The sequence below is a fragment of the Myxocyprinus asiaticus genome, chromosome 6 (genome assembly GCF_019703515.2).
Source record: "Myxocyprinus asiaticus isolate MX2 ecotype Aquarium Trade chromosome 6, UBuf_Myxa_2, whole genome shotgun sequence".
NCBI classification, from domain to species: Eukaryota; Metazoa; Chordata; class Actinopteri; order Cypriniformes; family Catostomidae; genus Myxocyprinus; species Myxocyprinus asiaticus.
The window spans coordinates 37,757,806-37,775,918 of NC_059349.1; the positions used below are offsets into that span (position 1 = coordinate 37,757,806).

The window sequence follows — 18,113 nt, forward strand, 5'->3', positions numbered from 1 at the left end:
TTAGCTGGTAAATTTCTATAACTTGCATTGCTGAATGTGTCATGCATTATTCTGTTATGACCATAAGAAATAGTTTTATACTGAGTACAGTTCTAGATCAAATCTAAATGGCATTTAAGTTTACACTATTTGGTCAGATTATAGTGTTTACTTTACAACAAGGTTGTATTTGTTAACATTAGTTAACATGGCCTAACAATGAACAATACTTTTACTGCATTTGTCAATATTGGTTCATGTTAATTTCAATTTATACATTTTTAAAATTAGTTGTACACATTGACATTAGGTAATTCATTATGAACTAACAATGAACAATTTCATGAGACCAGGATGCAAGACCTTGCAGCCCAGGACCCCCTGGGCCCTTGGTAGTCAGGGCCCCTGAGCACTGGGCCCATTGGCCCGGTCCGTCATTCACCTATGCCGCCAAGACCAATATCCTTGTAGTGTTCTGTACTATATCATACCCATATTAACATGCTAAAACTTTCCGAGATTTATCATGACCGAACCAACAGTTTTTTCACAAATATTAAATTCCACTAAAGACCTATCAATCAACAAAATAAAAGCAACTACACAACAGTTAATTCCAGTCCTCTAATCTGATTGGAAAAGTGGCATTCCAACTTGGAACTTCCAAACAGTGGATAATTTTGTGAAGTAAGGCCACATCCACATTACTCTGTTTATGTCTGAAAACTTTTCAGTTTCCTAATGTCATAATTTTCCAAAGTATACGGTAATGGAGAGATTTTTTTAAATTTCAGATGCTTGAGTTTGTTGTGGGATGAGAGCAGAGGCTTCTTTCTTGAACACCTCCCAAACAACTTGTTGTGAAGTAGGTGACATCTGATTGTAGTTTTGGAGACTTTCTGACCTCAAGACCCAACTAATTTCTGCAATTCTTCAGCTGTGATCCTTGGAGAATTTTTGGCCACTCTAACCACCCTCTTCACCATGCTTGAAGACAATATAGACACCCGTCCTCTTCCAGGCCGATTCTTGACATCTCCAGTTGATTGGAACTTGTTAATTATTGCCCTGATGGTGGAAATGGGCATTTTCAATGCTTTAGCTATTTTCTTATAGCCACTTCCCATTTTGTGAAGCTCAACAACCTTTTGCCGCACATCATAACTTTATTCTTTGGTCTTACCCTCTGTGATCGATGACTAAGGGAATTTGGCTTGTGTGTTACCTCATTTGTGAAACAGGAAGTCATGGCTGAATATTTTCATGTTCCTTGTCACCCAGGTGTACTAAAAACGTAAAATATGATTGGGAAAACTTAAGATATATTTTACTCATAATAATTTCTAAGGGTGCCAATAATTGTGGCAAACTTGTTTTGGAGAAAAATATTTATTTAATTATGAGATTTCGCTCACAGCCTCATTGTCATTCTCCTCAAAAAATTAAGATGACACTACTGTGATTAATGGCATATTTAAGCAGCAAAATGCTCAAGGGGGCAACCCAGCATCCCGTGTTGAAGCCATTGTGGCTGCGTTCCATTTCAAATTTGTATCCCTTTCCCTCGCAAACTTCACTCCATCTCATGGACTCGGATGTACGTCACTGCTTACATTGCTCGAGGGTCCACTACTGGCGAAGACGTGCAATGGGTTTAACTGGAACATCACTTGGAGCATGTTGAAGGCTGATGTCAATATGTGGATTTATTTAGTGATTTTTGCACCTGAGAAAACAATGTTTTCTGAGATTGATTTCAGAGGCTTGCAGTGCATCCGGAAAGTATTCACAGCGCTTCACTTTTTCCACATTTTGTTATGTTACAGCCTTATTCCAAAATGAATTAAATTCATTATTTTCCTCAAAATTCTACAAACAATACCCCATAATGACAACGTTAAAGTAGTTTGTTTGAAATCTTTGCAAATTTATTAAAAATAAAAAACGAAAAAAATCACATGTACATAAGTATTCACAGCCTTTGCCATGACACTCAAAATTGAGCTCAGGTGCATCCTGTTTCCACTGATCATCCTTGAGATGTTTCTACAACTTGATTGGAGTCCACCTGTGGTAAATTCAGTTGATTGGACATGATTTGGAAAGGCACACTGTCCCACAGTTAACAGTGCATGTCAGAGCACAAACCAAGCCATGAAGACCAAGGAATTGTCTGTAGACCTCCGAGACAGGATTGTATCGAGGCACAGATCTGGGGAAGTGTACAGAAAAATTTCTGCAGCATTGAAGGTCCCAATGAGCACAGTGGCCTCCATCATCCGTAAATGGAAGAAGTTTGGAACCACCAGGACTCTTCCTAGAGCTGGCCGCCTGGCCAAACTGAGCAATCGGGGGAGAAGGGCCTTAATCAAGGAGGTGACCAAGAACCTGATGGTCACTCTGACAGAGCTCAGCATTTCTCTGTGGAGAGGGGAGAACCTTCCAGAAGAACACCCATTTCTGCAGCACTCCACCAATCAGGCCTGTATGGTAGAGTGGCCAGATGGAAGCCACTCCTCAGTAAAAGGCACATGACAGCCCGCCTGGAGTTTGCCAAAAGGCACCTGAAGGACTCTCAGACCATGAGAAACAAAGATTGAACTCTTTGGCCTGAATGGCAAGCGTCATGTCTGGAGGAAACCAGGCACCGCTCATCACATGGCCAATACCAACCCTACAGTGAAGCATTGTTGTGGCAGCATCATGCTGTGGGGATGTTTTTCAGCAGCAGGAACTGGGAGACTAGTCGGGATCGAGGAAAAGATGAATGCAGCAATGTACAGAGACATCCTTGATGAAAACCTGCTCCAGAGTGCTCTGGACCTCAGACTGGGGCGAAGGTTCATCTTCCAACAGGACAATGACACTAAGCACACAGCCAAGATAACAAAGGAGTGGCTACGGGACAACTCTGTGAATGTCCTTGAGTGGCCCAGCCAGAGCCCAGACTTGAACCCGATTGAACATCTCTGGAGAGATCTGAAAATTGCTGTGCACCGATGCTCCCCATCCAACCTGATGGAGCTTGAGAGGTCCTGCAAAGAAGAATGGGAGAAACTGCCCAAAAATAGGTGTGCCAAGCTTGTAGCATCATACTCAAAAAGACTTGAGGCTGTAATTGGTGCCAAAGGTGCTTCAACAAAGTATTGAGCAAAGGCTGTGAATACTTATGTACATGTGATTTTTTAGTTTTTTATTTTTAATAAATTTGCAAAGATTTCAAACAAACTTCTTTCACGTTGTCATTATGGGGTATTGTTTGTAGAATTTTGAGGAAAATAATGAATTTAATCAATTTTGGAATAAGGCTGTAACATAACAAAATGTGGAAAAAGTGAAGCGCTGTGAATACTTTCTGGATGCACTGTATGTATAAATCTTGAGTTTATTTATTTTTTTCTCATTAGAATGTTAGAAAGGATTAATCAAGATCTACACAAACAAAAATGTTAACATAACAATGAACACATAGGCTATAACTGTGTGATAAACAGTTTAAGGTAGCTACAAGTATTATGCTGTTAAATCTCAATATAACTTTACTAAATTGCTTAATTGACCTAACTTCACTTCCATCATACATTAGAGTTGTGTGGGGGGTGGGGTTTATGAAGTGCAATCTGCTGTCACGTCTCAGTCGAGTTGTAATGTGGGATATGGAGCTGCCTGAAGCATACAGTACATCAGAGTAGGCTCGCTCCCTTGGTCAAAATCAAGGGGTTGAGGGTCTGTCAGCAGAAACTTCCCTCGCTCGCTTAACGAAGTGGAATGGACTTCCAAAATGGCAGCGGGGATAAAGTGCTTAGGGAGTTAGCCAGTGGATGTCAAAAGTGAAGTGGAACGCAGCCTGTGTCTCATATTGAAGAGCCAAAAACTTAAGTATCCGTAAACATGTACTGAAAAGTTGGCAACCCTTTGTACAATAGCGCTCTTGCTCATGTGCAATTGCTTAATTGACGCTAAGATCTGCCCCCTTGGTTACCGTTGCTTGCTCTGAAAAGTTGTGCAGAACTTCCCATACGAATGAATGGGAGATTGTCTTGAACAACACTGTTTTTGGCTAAATATTCTCATAGACAGAATTGATAATATTCTTACATGGGCTGGAATGAAGAGTGACATTTTAAAGCATATTTATCTGACAGTTTTTTGTTAAAGAAATTGTTAAATTACACATTAATTTGACTGAAAACGATTTGAACTTAAAAAAGAGAAAAGCGACATTTGATGGCGATTACACACCTGATAACGTAAGTGTAAGTGAACAGAACTACTCTCTTTTGGAGATTTCGCCCCCATTTGGAGGTCTCCGGTGGCCTGCAGCTATACCTACTTGGGAGAAATGGCAGACAGCAACAGCTGGTAAGATAGGACTGGTCAGAAATGCTTTTAAGACGGGGCTTAGCGAATGGTCCATTACACACTCTTTTCCATCTGTGATTGAGAGAGCTGTTCCTTTCTTCAAACACATTAAATGACACACCCTGAATCTTGGTTTATAGGTGATCTCTAAGCGCACCAAACCAAGAGTGCGAGAGTTCCAGTCAGAGGTGCTCATGGTCATTGGAGGTTGCACAAAGGATGAGAAGTCCATATCGGAGGTGACCTGTCTGGACCCACTGCGCAGGATACAAGGAAAATATTATTAGAGGTAAAAAGTACATTTCTTAGTTCTTTCCAAGTCTTCACTGAATTATTGTTAGATATGATGCATTAATACAGACTTGATGCTGCCGGGTTTTGACTCAGAATCAGATCTGTAAATAAAATTATACTTAACTGTTAATTAACTGCTTGTTATGATTTCTATGCCGATCAATCCACCACACAGGAAAACAATTATTTGCTTATTTCCACTTATTTTGGTGAGGCAAGTGGCTTATTTTGTTTTTCCAGACCAGGTCGCTTGTTTCTCTTGCAAGATCTGGCAACACTGTAATTGGTATTTCACCCACCCATTAGCGCATGGTATTAACATTTTAAAAAGAACGTTATCAACTGTTCTTTTTTTATGTTTTAACCGGTAAACTTTTGGAAAGGAGGCTGCGGAACTTCTGATCTTTTTAGTCCCTGATGTAGGCTATGATCTTACACTAAAACAGGTGACAAGGAAACGTTGAATGATGAGTGGAAGTATAATGCATCACTAAACAATTGGATCCAGATTGAGTTTCTCAACACTGGACGCTGGAGACACAAGATGGCAGTTGTTGGAGGAAAGGTTTATGTATTGGGTGGATTTGATGGAATCCAAAGTTAATTAATTAATTAATTAATTTTAATTAATTTAATTAATTTTCTTTATTTATCACACATTATACATTTGCACATATATGGTGAAATTCTTCTTTTTCACATATCCCAGCTAGGCTGGGGTCAGAGTGCAGGGTCAGCCATGATACGGCGCCCCTGGAGCAGATAGGGTCAAGGGCCTTGCTCAAGGGCCCAACAGTGGCATCTTGGCGGTGCTGGGGCTTGAACCCCCAACCTTCTGATCAGTAACCCAGAGCCTTAACCACTGAGCTACCACTGCCCCTTTTTTTTTTTTTTTTTTTTTTTTTTTTTTTTTATTTATTAATTAAGTGTGAACAGTGTCGGGGCATATGATCCATTTCACAACTTCTGGACAGAGGTTGGTTCTGAAGACAACTGTAAATACTGTATTGTTTTATTATTATTATTTTTGTATGGTTTCAAACCTTAATTGACAGTTCCAGAGTGCCCAAACCTTTGCATATGTATTGGTTATGCACTTGACTGTCCATATTATCCAGCTCATATAATGTAAAGGTTCAGCGTGTTCTGTAAGTCAGGGCAAAGGTTTATTAAAATACTACACTAAAAGACCCACCCTAAAGTCTTTCATTTAGCCATGTGATAATGAATGAAGGCTTAGCACTAGGCCACCTAAGGTATCTTTAACAACCTATCATGACATGTTTACTTCAACCTATCAACATAAGTTCAGTTAAATCTCACATAAAAAAAATACATACAGAAGTCCTGATTGCACTTCTCGTGGGTTTTTTGTCCACCTTCAAGGCAGCACCCCTCATGCACAGTGTAAGCTCCTTCTCTGCTGTCAGCTATGACAAGTGGATCTTTGTGATCTGTGGAGGCCGCAATGGCAAGCTAGCCACAAACAGCATGCAGTGCTTTGATTCAATATCAAATACATGGACCTTAAAGTGCCCAATGCCCACTGAGGCCAAATGCACAAAAGCTTTAACTTTTAAGCACTCCATCTATGTTTTTGGTTGGTATTTGTTGTACTCTTTTCTCTCTTTTTGTCTTGATGTTACTGCTTGAAAACCATACACTAGCCAACTAGAGACTGCTGTAATACGTTTGATCAAATCAATTTGGGACACTAAATTATACAACTTTCTCTACAATAAAGGTGAAGTGATGAAGGCCTTGTATTCCTACAGCCCTCTTGAAGACTCCTGGACACTAATTTCCCAGCTGGGATGTGAAAGGGCCAGCTGTGGCATTGCTGCCTGGAGCAACAAGTTCTTTATTACTGGTGGTCATGATGACAAGAATGAGGTTATCGCAACTGTATTGTGCTGGGATCCCGAGGCGAAAGAGTTAACTGAGGAGTGTGTGTTGCTGCGTGGTGTCTCATCATGTCAGCGTGACACTCAGGAAATCCTACATGCATATAAGCAGGATAGTGCCTGGAACAGTCAATGGATGACATATGGCAGCTTTACTGACAAGACTATGCATTATGTTTTGTGATTATCATATGAAATATGATTCTACAAGTAAAGCTATTGTCACTAAGGGTTTTCATAACTTAACAGGTTTCTTGCAACCAGACCCAGACCCCAAATGATCAAAGGTGTCTGGAAGGTATATCTCGATCTGTGAAAGTCTCGGTCACCTAACCCTAAACCTTAAAGGTTAGGGTCAGGTTTAGGGTTTCTGTGGGACTCCAAAATAAACACAAAATGGGCCTTATTTATGAAACACAAGCAAAACATTATGTTAATTTTTCTAATGAAATGAATGGGGAAATTTACATAAGAATGTTTTTACTACTTCATGAATAGGTCCTATTATGTTTATTTGGAGTCCCAAACCCAAATTTGTGTGCAATCGTTCATGAATTTATCTTTCCATACATTTTTCCATTGAATTCAATGGGGAGATTTACATAAGAATGGTTTTACCATCAGTTTACACATAAATTTGTCCAATTTCATTTGCAGCTGTCACTAGACTTTGCACTGTAAGGCTGGCACCAGGATGTCTACGCCCAAAAGGCGTCATTTCCGGTAAAAGTCAAAAAAACTCTCACACAAAAGAGCATGATGTGTTTCAGACCTTAATTGACAGTTCCAGAGTACCCAAACCTTTGCATATGTATTGGTTATGCACTTGACTGTCCATATTATCCAGCTCATATAATGTAACGGTTCAGCATGTTCTGTAAGTCAGGGCAAAGGTTTATTAAAACACTACACTAACAGAAGAGCATCTCCACATGAGATAACACACCCTACTGAGTAAGGACCATAAAATGCAAATCTCACTCACATCTGCTCCCTCTCTTCCATACCCCACACCTCAGGTCACTTTAGAGTCACGAAGAACTAAGTTATGACTTATCCTGTTCTGTAATGTAAAAGGTTTTCTGATCATACATGTTTGGTATCATTCAAGAGGTCTCAGTGCAACTGGTAAAATGGTCTTATTCCCCTTCAGCAAAGTCAAATCACAAGTAAGATTTAAGAACTTAGTAAAATACTGTATTCTTTCAGGGGCATGCCCCTCCCAGGTCTCTCACAGGAATCATATGCTATATGCAGATTGGGTGTATTCATTGTAAACATCAAACGACCTACTCAATTACAAGTTTCAAAGGTCCACTTACAACCCCCTAAATTGTCAACCAAATCCTGAATAACATCAAACAAACACATCTGAAATAACAATAGAATGGTTTGGTACTTAAGGAGAGATGGCAAAGGAGACAGGGAATCTGTAGTCAGATCTCCCGCACAATTGCGGTATGCAATTCTTATTTCTTATGTTTTGATAAATGTTTGAATTTGACTTATTATTGTCTAATTGGAATTGATGAATGCATTATTTTACCTGGTAAATAAATTGTTACATTTGAGTTTATTCTGATTTACTCTGAAATTATCATCTTTAGTAGATTACGTTAAATCCACGTTTCCGCAAATCTACAACCAGGTTAGCAGCGGACTAAAGCTCAGTTCTGAGTGAAGCATGGGGCACACTGACTGAGACTTTAGAGCTCCGACTAACAAATTGGCATTAGTTCAAGTGTACTTAGAGTGTACAGGCTCGATATGGAATTTCCATTTAGGTCAACATGAAGTTGATCAACCAACCTAAATAGGGTGAAGTCTAAACCTCTGGTTACTGTAATATTTTTCTAGCCAAGTGTACATAGGAAACTATGGCATGATTATATAAAGCTATTTTTAACTTAGGTAATATTGGTCTATCTTTGTAAATTTTAGTGGTCATGACCTCTGAGTAGAAATAATGTTACTCTAATTAAGTGTCTACTATCTAAGGGGACTAAACAAAAAACTTTTAGATAAAAGAGCAAGCATAAGCAGCCATCTAAATAGTATTTAGTCAATTACCTCTGTCTAATGTCCAAGACTGGCGTGTTTGTGATCGCCAGACTCTCTAAACGACATAGGAATCTGAATGAATGAATACAATATAAAATAAAGAGTTATATATGATGATCAAATGTTAAACCAAATTTAATAATAATTAAGATTGGAACATTAATATATCCTTGGAAACTTTTATAATTGGAGTCAGATAAAATAAACGGGGATCATAAAACAAGTTATTTAATCGGAACGAAATAAACTTAATGCGCACGATAAGACAGAACGTGCGGGAGACTTTCAGCCACACCACTGGATACTGTCCTTGGGCGGCCACCCCCTTACAGCACATATTAAACCTGCTTAAACCTTAGCAGTGTTGGTAACTCCACCTCTTTGACTGACTGCATTGTACCAAATGCTTTATTCAAATATTATTTCTTTTGGAGAATATTTTCACAATATATTAATAAAAACCTAGCTTTGTTTAAATTTAACATATAAGGTACGTTATAGATGGATACATTTAATTATTCTTGTCATGTAATCAACATATGAAATATACCAATGCTTATATTAAGGATCTATTGTTTTGCAGTAGTTCTGAAAAACATGAAATTATTAGTTCAAAAAATTTAATGTATGCAACACAAAGTTTACAAAATCTAAAAGTTATAACAATCAGTTTTATTTTCAGAGACGAATACAAAGACGTCTTCCATTTCTGACAAAAATAAGCTATATATGTACAGTGCACAAACAAACACATAGCTGTACATTATTTGTAAATTAACATGCACAGATGTCTTAAGCTCCTTACTCTGTGCAAATGTGATCCCTGATATTGCAGACTTTTAGCAGATTGCTGTACACTTTCACGTTCAAGTAAAATGCAATTGTCAAATATATAAAAAGGCACCACTACTTTGCCTTCCTGAACCCAGTCAGAAGCAAGAACCATTCATTATCAAGAGAACATCCACTTCTTAACAAGGTACCCAGAACTCTGGGAAATCATTGTTTGAAGCCAGCATTGTTCCACAATCTAAAGTTTAGTCCTGTTGTCCAATGCCATAATAGTTCTCCATTTCTTTTAGCAGTGTTGAGTGCCTCATCTCCTGTGTCTGTGTCCAGAATGTGATCTGCTCTGGTGTTTGCTTCTGCTGTGATCGTGTGAACGGTCATGCTCGCGATCACGATGGTCCCAGTGTTGACCGCTGCCACGATCAGGCTTATGTTTCACATAGTCGCGGTCATGGCCTCGTTCGCGGGAATTACTGCGAGAACGGCTTCGTGACCTCCTCCTTTTGTTACCATGCCGACTAGACTTGCTCTGTCTCTGCTCCGGCCTGAGTTGCGTAAGTGGTGATGCCCTGTGACCTTTGTGTTGCCGTGGAGATGAGCTGTGGCTGCTGTGAGAGCTGTATGTACCTGAGTGGCTTCTCAGACTAAAAAAAGAAGACAGTCATATCAATGAAGAGGTATTCATCATTTACTTGACATTCAGTTATGTATCTTGGGAAACAAGAAGCCAGCAAGTATAAATATGAACGTGTTAAAGATGCATGCAGCAATTATTTTGGTTTACACTGCGCTTGCCTAAACGGGAGTCGCCATGGCTGTATACTGACACCTAATATGTTGTGGATGCAGCATCAAACAAAATCAAAGTTACCAGTGACACTGTAGAAATTGTGCATTCACAGTTAGCCAGAATTAATTTATTCTTTGCGTGAAAATGGCTGATAATAGGGAGGTTACTGAGAAAAAGCTAGTAGTATTAGACTGGTCATGTGATCTCAAAATAGTGGCCCCCATGAGGCAGCCCATCTTCAAACAAAATAAATCAGCTTTTATTAGGCTACTGATATGACTGGATTAATCTCATGCGAGTGTCCAAATCTTTTAATATAAAGAAAAAATTCAAGAGTACTATTAATTTCTTTAGGCGAAAAAAAAAAAAAAAAAAAAACGTACTAAGTGCACCCTTAAATTGTCTATTATGAACTTTTTCCGTAATGGTTAAATGAAACTACATCTTGTAAACTTACTGTCTGTGTGGAGAACGAGACAGTGAGCGAGATCGGGATCGAGACCGAATGTGGTTCTTGCCATTCTGAAACACTTTGCTTTCCTCCTTTTTCATGCTGCTGTACAAAAGAAATACAAGTGTGAACAATACAGTTTATAATAATATATGAAGAGTAATATATTAACTAAATCTTATTTAGCTGTGAGGCAGTGAATATTAAAACACCTACCCATTCAAGGGACTTTTGGTGAACAATTGTCTGGTCTCAGACTCCTTTACTAGTTTAGAGTTTGGCGATTTTTCTTCAACCTTCACGTCTCGTGGAGAAGCTGGAAAAAGAAAATATTTTAGCACCCTGTGAATTGACAAGTACTTACAGAAAGCTCAGTCAATAGAAAAAGGCAAACTGACACACAACTTACAGGGTTTTGATGCTGGCGAAAAGCTACCAATGCCAATGAGAGCTGGCGTGCCATTGGGATTTTGACCCTTGGCTTTTAGTCTAGCCTCCTCCAGGACCAGCCTTCTTTTTTCCACCTCTTTGTCAAGCTTCTCACTGTTTGGCTGAGAGATGAATAAGGGTATTAATGACAGCAAACCAACAACAAAGCAGAAATAAGGATGGACTTATTTACAATACTCCAGATCTATGTGCACTCCATTACTACCTTTTTCCTAGAATAAAGCTTCACTGTGCTGATACAGATGTCTTTGATGTCCTCCTTTGTAGCACCGAACAGAAGATACCAGTGTGGCTTTGCCGGAAGGGGAATCTGAGGCAATAACAGACAAGCTATTGTCAAGGTTCAACAATAATTAATGCAATACACAATATGTCTCAGTATTTTACAGGAATATGGGTCAATACAAATTGAGCTCAATTGACAGCATTTGTGGCATAATGTTGATTACCACAAAAACTAATTTCCACTCGTCCCACCTTTTCTTTAAAAAAAAGCAAAAATCGAAGTTTCAGTGAAGAGCACTTACAATCAAAGTGAATGGGCACAATTTTGGAGGGTTTAAAAAGCAGAAATATGAAGCTTTTATTTTAGCTTATATTTTATAAAAGCACTTAATTCATTAATTAAAACATTAATTCTTCTATTAAAACATGTGCATTATTTGAGCTGTAAAGTTTAAATCGTAATTTTTATGGTCCTTTTAGTGTTTATAGCGTTACGCTGTCATGGCAACGAAGTTGTAAACTTGGAAATACACTGATCAGCCACAACATTAAAACCACTGACAGGTGAAGTGAATAACATTTATTATCTCGTTACATTGGCACCTGTCAAGGGGTGGGATATATTAGGCAGCAAGTCAACAGTCAGTTCTTGAATTTCATGTGTTGGATGGGCAAGTGTAAGGATCTGAGCGACTTTGAAAAGAGCCAAATTGTGATGGCTAGACGACTGGGTCAGAGCATCTCCAAAACGGCAGGTCTTGTGGGGTGTTCCCAGTATGCAGTGGTGCCCAAGGCTTATTGATGCATGTGGGGAGCGAAGGCTAGCCCGTCTGGTCCGATCCCACAGAAGAGCTACTGTAGCACAAATTGTTGAAAAACTTAATGCTGGCCATGATAGAAAGGTGTTAGAACACAGTGCATCGCAGCTTGCTACGTATGAGGCTGCGTAGCAACAGACCAGTCAGAGTGCCCATGTTAATCCCTGTCCACCGCCGAAAACGCATACAATGGTCATGTGAGCGTCAGAACTGGACCATAGAGCAATGAAAGGTGGCCTGGTCTGATGAATCATGTTTTCTTTTAGATCATGTGGACGGCCGGATGCGTGTGCATCATTTACCTGGGGAAGAGATGGCAGCAGGATGCACCATGGGAACAAGGCAGGCCAGTGGAGGAATTGTGATGCTCTGGGCAATGTTCTGCTGGTAAACCTTGGGTCCTGGCATACATGTGGATGTTACATGTCCCACCTACCTAGAGATTGTTGCAGACCACGTACACCCCTTCATGGCAATGGTATTCCTTGATGGCAGTGGCCTCTTTCAGCAGGATAATGCGACCTGCCACACTGCAATAATTGTTCAGGAATGGTTTGAGGAACATGCCAAAGAGTTCAAGGTGTTAATTTGGCCTCCAAATTTCTCAGATCTCCATCTATGGGATGTGCTGGACCAACAAGTCCGATCCATGGAGGCCCCACCTCGCAACTTACAGGACTTAAAGGATCTGCTGCTAACGTCTTGGTGCCAGATAACAAGGGACCCCTTCAGAGGTCTTGTGGAGGTCATGCCTCGATGGGTCAGAGCTTTTTTGGCAGCACGAGGGGGACCTATATGATATTAGGCAGGTGGTTTTAATGTTGCGGCTGATCAGTGTAACTTTACACAAAAAAGGTAAGTAAATGACTATCACACTTAAATCATGTTAACAGGCACAATGTTTACATCTTGTGGCTATACTTTTGAAACAGTATTTTAACATTTACAGATTGGCCCCATTCACTTCCATTGTAAGTGCCTCACTGTAACCCAGATTTTTGCTTTTTTAAAGTACAGGAGGGATACGTCAAAATAGATTTTTGTTGTATTAAACATTATGACACAAATGCGATAGAGTTAAACTTGTATTAAATCCGGAATATTCTTTTAACTATTATGCTTAAAACAGCATGCAATGCAAATGAGTTCTGCATTAAAAGAGAAGATAAATTAGAAGAATACATTTTGCCCAGAAAAATCCAAGGTCTTACCTGTAGTACTCGAGCGGCAAGGTAGATACAAGCACATGCAATGGTCTCAGGTTCAAATCTCACAAATGCATCGGTTCTGAGGGCATCATTCATGTAGTTCCTATAAAACAAGGAGATATACCTATGCAAAACCTGCCATTTTCTTGCTCATATGGCTTTTTCTGGAGACTCTTAACTTGATGTCCTTTCCCTATCTTATAAACTTAGCCATGATAGAGAAGCATGTAATCGACACCAATGAGTTAACAAGTAATCTCAATTCTAAAATTAAAGCACAAATAACGTGCATGCTTGACGAAATTTAACTTTATCATACCCCAAATCAAAACAATTTAAGGAGAGGCAAGAATCAATGGTCAGGGGACAACTTACTGTAGCAAAATTCACATGAACATATGATTCATATGAAAAAGTAACATACCGTGTCAATGCTAAAAAAAAAATTTAAAAAAGGGGGGGGGAGCATTTGAATATAAAGAGCAAAACGTGCATTATTAACTACTAGCACTTTTTTGAGCTCTGGAAAGAACAAAAACAAATCCTGGACCACCCAGCAAAATAGGCTGATGGCGCCTGGTGGCCAAGGCCTTCCATTGAGGTGGGAGGGCTCTGGAGTCTTGTGCCTGAGGAGTTCGGGTGTTTTCTGTAACACTTACCACCATGGGCTACCCTTTAATTAAGGAGTAGAGAAAGGACAAAGTTAAAAAGAGTTCTCCATAAGCCTTAACCTCAATGATGTGAGCAAAAGGTTAACAGAATATGACCTGGAGATCAATCCTGCATTTAAAAATAAAATAAAAATGAAGGATTGATTCCAGAATAACATGAACCTATCTTACCTTTAGGTATAGCAAGCTATAATGCAACTCATGCTTTATAATGCAGTGTTTCCACTAGATCCTGTTGATACCTGAGCCCCCAGCAGCACTGCAAGGTACTCTCTCTTACAATTTCACTAGATCCTGTTGATACCTGAGCCCCCAGTAGCATGGCAAGGTACTATCTCTTACAATTTCTATCTTTTAGCAGCAAATAATATCAACGTTTTGGGTCTACTAATGGAAACACGGCTGAAGTCCAACCATAAACTTGATCCAATTTTTCCTCTAAAAGGGGTAAAATTCCAAGTCATGATTTTAAGGACATTTTCATAAGCTCCAGTGACAAAAAAACAAGACTTACCATGCTGTTTGAACCAGAATCTGATTCTTTTCACATTCAAGAACTTGCAGGTACATCACTACAATCTGAAATAAACCATGGATAATCAGGCTTTTCATATACAGAAAATGGATCATTGAAAGTTCACTGAACCAAACCAAACTCACCTTGTGTGGATGTTTGACGTGCACGCAGAAGCCCAGCTCTTTAAGGACACGACGCTCCGCTTTGATCACTTGGTTCTTGGTATTAATGTAATTTTGATCAAGAACAAGAGGGATGCTCCTGGTTCAAGACACAAATATAAATGAATTCAAGTGACTTATTTGAAAAGCTAACATAAACTACTTCCAATAGCTACACCGCCTTACATAAAACTATTAGATCAATTTACCTTTTGCCCTTTCCTTGTTTCAAATGGTGGAACACGTTGATCACATCTCTCACTCGTCTTGGTGATTCCTCAATCTTCGATGCTAAGTTCACACACGCCATAGCAACAATCTGTTTTAAAGTGGAAACAACATTAAAGGAATATTGCGGGTTCAATACAAGGTTAGTAAGCGATTTGATCACAATCGACAGCATTTCTGACATAATATTAATGACCACAAAAACATTTTTTTTTACTTGCACACCCTTTTCTCAAAAAAACAAAAAACCAGTGAGGCACTTGCAATGGAAGTGAATGAGGCCAATCCGTAAACGTTAAAATAATCACTGTTTCAACACTGTTGCCACAATACATATACAACCTGTGTGTTAACATGACTTTAGTGTGATAAAATCGCTTTGACATTTTCTGTGTAAAGTTATAGCTAATTTTACAACTTCATTGCCATGATGGTGTAGTCAACCACAAAAACTACTTTAAAAATGATGATTTAAACCAGTGGTTCTCAACCAGGGGGCCTTAGCACACTTCCAAAGGGGCCCTTAAATTGACTTAAAATTCGAAATATTAAAATAAATTAAAAAAAAAAAATACTTTAAGAGGTATGCTTACAAATGATAAACATACTCTTTCTGAAACTTCTAGAATAAAAAATTATCCATGATTAATTGTTTTAATCATACACCTCTAGTTTCGGGTGAGGGGGCCTTTAAGTATTGTCTTGGACAGTGGGGGGCCTTGGAGTCAAAAAGGTTGAGAACCACTGATTTAAACAACTTTACAGCTCAAATAATGTGAGTTTTAACAGAATAATTAATAAGTGCTTTTATAAAATAATAAGCTTCACATTTCTGCCTTTAAACCTGCAGAAATTGGCCTCATTCACTTCTATTTTAAGTACCTCACTGTAACCTCCATTTTTGTTTTTGTTTTTAAAGGAGGAACGAGTCGATTTTTTTGTTGTTGTTGTGGTAATCAACATTATGCCACTAATGCTGTCGATTGAGCTTAACTTGTATTACTTGTTTTCCTGACTCCGTTGATTCATAGTTTTTGATTTACCTCATAGTTGTGCTTGATAAACGACTTCGAGTAAAATAATCGTTGAAAAAGCACTTGTCCGGTCGCCATCGCCACCTATAAAAGGTAAACAAAATAAACATAAGACGTGTATTTACTATGTTATTAGCATTGTTTAACTTACATAAGGGCAACACAAATCTGTTACAATGTTAAACAACATGGAATAGCAAACGATTAGACTTAAATTACATCTCAAAAACACACTCTTCACATAATCTGTAGGACTCGGAAGACAAAAGGCCGCCGGTTCCAAAATGCCGGCTAGAGTTAGCCAGCCGTGCTAACATCAACACCACCCTTTAGATAGTTTAACATTGAACTAATTCACAAATACACGTTTAAACAATGACCTGTGGCAGACGAAGAAGAATCCCGGCGGACTGGATGAGCTCGCAGCCCAGAATCCGAAGATCTGTCTCTGTCTCATGGTCGAGGCCATCCAGCATGGACGGGGTCGTGGCGAGTCTTTCCTCGGGTATTGTCGAGTTGTCGATGGCCAGAAACACCTCCGAATACACTTTATCACCGATGAGAATGCCTTGGTTATTTGGTGGAATGGTCACATTTGGAGATAAAACACCCAGAGACATTTTGATGGAGTAAATCGGTATCGCGAAACGTAAACCTTTCCTCTGCCAAGCGGAAATAGCTACGTTCCGTAATTGACGCAATAGATGGCGTTTCTCTGACGTCACACCGTAGGAAACCGCGCTTCCGGGTTCTTTTGAGCAGCAGATTTCAGTGGTTGAAATAGGCAGCGCTGCAGTTTTAATAATCTTTTAAGCTTTATAGAATGTAATTATGTATTTTAATGTTAATTAAAAGTTATTATAAATGCGTTATCTATGGTTTACAGTGAAGAAATTATGTGGGTTATTTTCTGAAATATCAGCAAAACAAGTTTAAACTTGGTTCAGTAAGCATGATCATTTCGGACGTTACAGGTTGATGAATACACATCCTCACATGTTTAACACGCTTCTAAAGCCTAAGAAATGTGATATATAAAAACTACCACTACACATGCAATATGTGTCTTTACTGCTTAAATTATTAACCCACATACAATAAATAATAATATTCTTACTTCAATATGAACATATTCCATATCAAAACTTAATAACAGCTGTTTTCGATTGACCAATATTATTTACTGCATTCAAAATAAATGCAAAGACATAATTTTAGCAGTATGACCTTATTTTTATTCATTTATCCTTTCACAAACTAGTCCATGCGCTGCGGTGGTGGGGACAAGATCTGTTCCTCCCGTTATATCATATATGGTGGTCTTGATAATATAATATCATCGTTAGATTATACAGTTGAAGTCTGAACTTTACATACACTTAGGTTGAAGTCATTAAAACTCATTTTTTAACCATTCCACAGATTTAATATTGGCAAACTAGAGTCGTTTAGAACATGATATGTCTATATGTCATGATATGATATGATAGAACATGATATGTCTATGTCTGCCTTTAGACAGTTAGCTTCTGATAGGAGATGTACTGAATTGGAGGGGTACCTGTGGATGTATTTTAAGGCCTACCTTCAAACTCAGTGCCTCTTTTCTTGACATCATGGGAAAATCAAAAGAACTCAGCCAAGAACTCAGAAAAGAAATTGTGGACCTCCACAAGTCTGGTTCATCATTGGGAGCAATTTCCAAATGCCTGAAGATACCACGTTCATCTGTACAAACAATAGTATGCAAGTATAAACGCCATGGGACCATGCAGCAGTCAGCAAGGAGACGCATTCTGTCTCTTAGAGATGTAAGTAATTTGGTGCGAAAAGTGCGAATCAATCCCAGAACAACAGCAAATGACCTTGTGAAGATGCTGAAGGAAACAGGTAGACAAGTATCTATATCCACAGTAAAACGAGTCCTATATCGACATAAAAGACAATAAAAGTGATTTGATTTGACATAACCTGAAAGGCTGCTCAGCAAGGAAGAAGCCACTGCTCCAAAACCACCATAAAAAAGCCAGACTACAGTTTGTAAGTGCACATGGGAACAAAGATCTTATTTTTTGGAGAAATGTACTCTGGTCTTATGAAACAAAAATTAAACTGTTTGGCCATAATGACCATCGTTATGTTTGGAGGAAAAAGGGTGAGGCTTGCAAGAC

General features: G+C 38.9%; 1 protein-coding gene and 1 pseudogene across 2 annotated transcripts; one reads left to right on the top strand and one right to left on the bottom strand.

The window, feature by feature from the left end:
* Window positions 1-3,747: 3,747 nt before the first annotated feature.
* LOC127442724 (kelch-like protein 6) lies at window positions 3,748-6,679 on the top strand (annotated as a pseudogene).
* Window positions 6,680-9,251: 2,572 nt separating this feature from the next.
* On the bottom strand, window positions 9,252-16,640 carry LOC127442225 (cyclin-L1-like). 2 transcript variants are annotated; one of them, XM_051700097.1, is made up of 11 exons: window positions 16,323-16,640; window positions 15,952-16,026; window positions 14,890-14,999; window positions 14,663-14,780; window positions 14,517-14,581; window positions 13,335-13,434; window positions 11,286-11,390; window positions 11,040-11,181; window positions 10,847-10,946; window positions 10,637-10,732; window positions 9,252-10,033 (listed from the first exon to the last, which is right to left on the bottom strand). In XM_051700097.1, exons 1-11 carry the CDS (start codon window positions 16,560-16,562, stop codon window positions 9,697-9,699), a joined length of 1,488 nt encoding a protein of 495 aa, XP_051556057.1. In that variant the 5' UTR covers window positions 16,563-16,640; the 3' UTR covers window positions 9,252-9,696. The 2 variants fall into 2 exon arrangements, with proteins under 2 accessions (XP_051556057.1, XP_051556056.1); XM_051700096.1 differs by having other exon boundaries at window positions 10,637-10,735; window positions 16,323-16,639.
* Between the last annotated feature and the right edge of the window lie 1,473 nt (window positions 16,641-18,113).

What these genes read in the sequence shown, in the direction of transcription:
- LOC127442225 (XM_051700096.1), bottom strand. Translation starts at nt 16,562, where the DNA reads ATGTCTCTGGGTGTTTTATCTCCAAATGTGACCATTCCACCAAATAAC. An exon ending in ACGTCAAACATCCACACAAG is followed by an intron (nt 14,582 to 14,662) that starts GTGAGTTTGGTT and finishes GGTTTATTTCAG; the next exon opens with ATTGTAGTGATGTACCTGCA. An exon ending in ACCAAAAGTCCCTTGAATGG is followed by an intron (nt 10,736 to 10,846) that starts GTAGGTGTTTTA and finishes TCTTTTGTACAG; the next exon opens with CAGCATGAAAAAGGAGGAAA.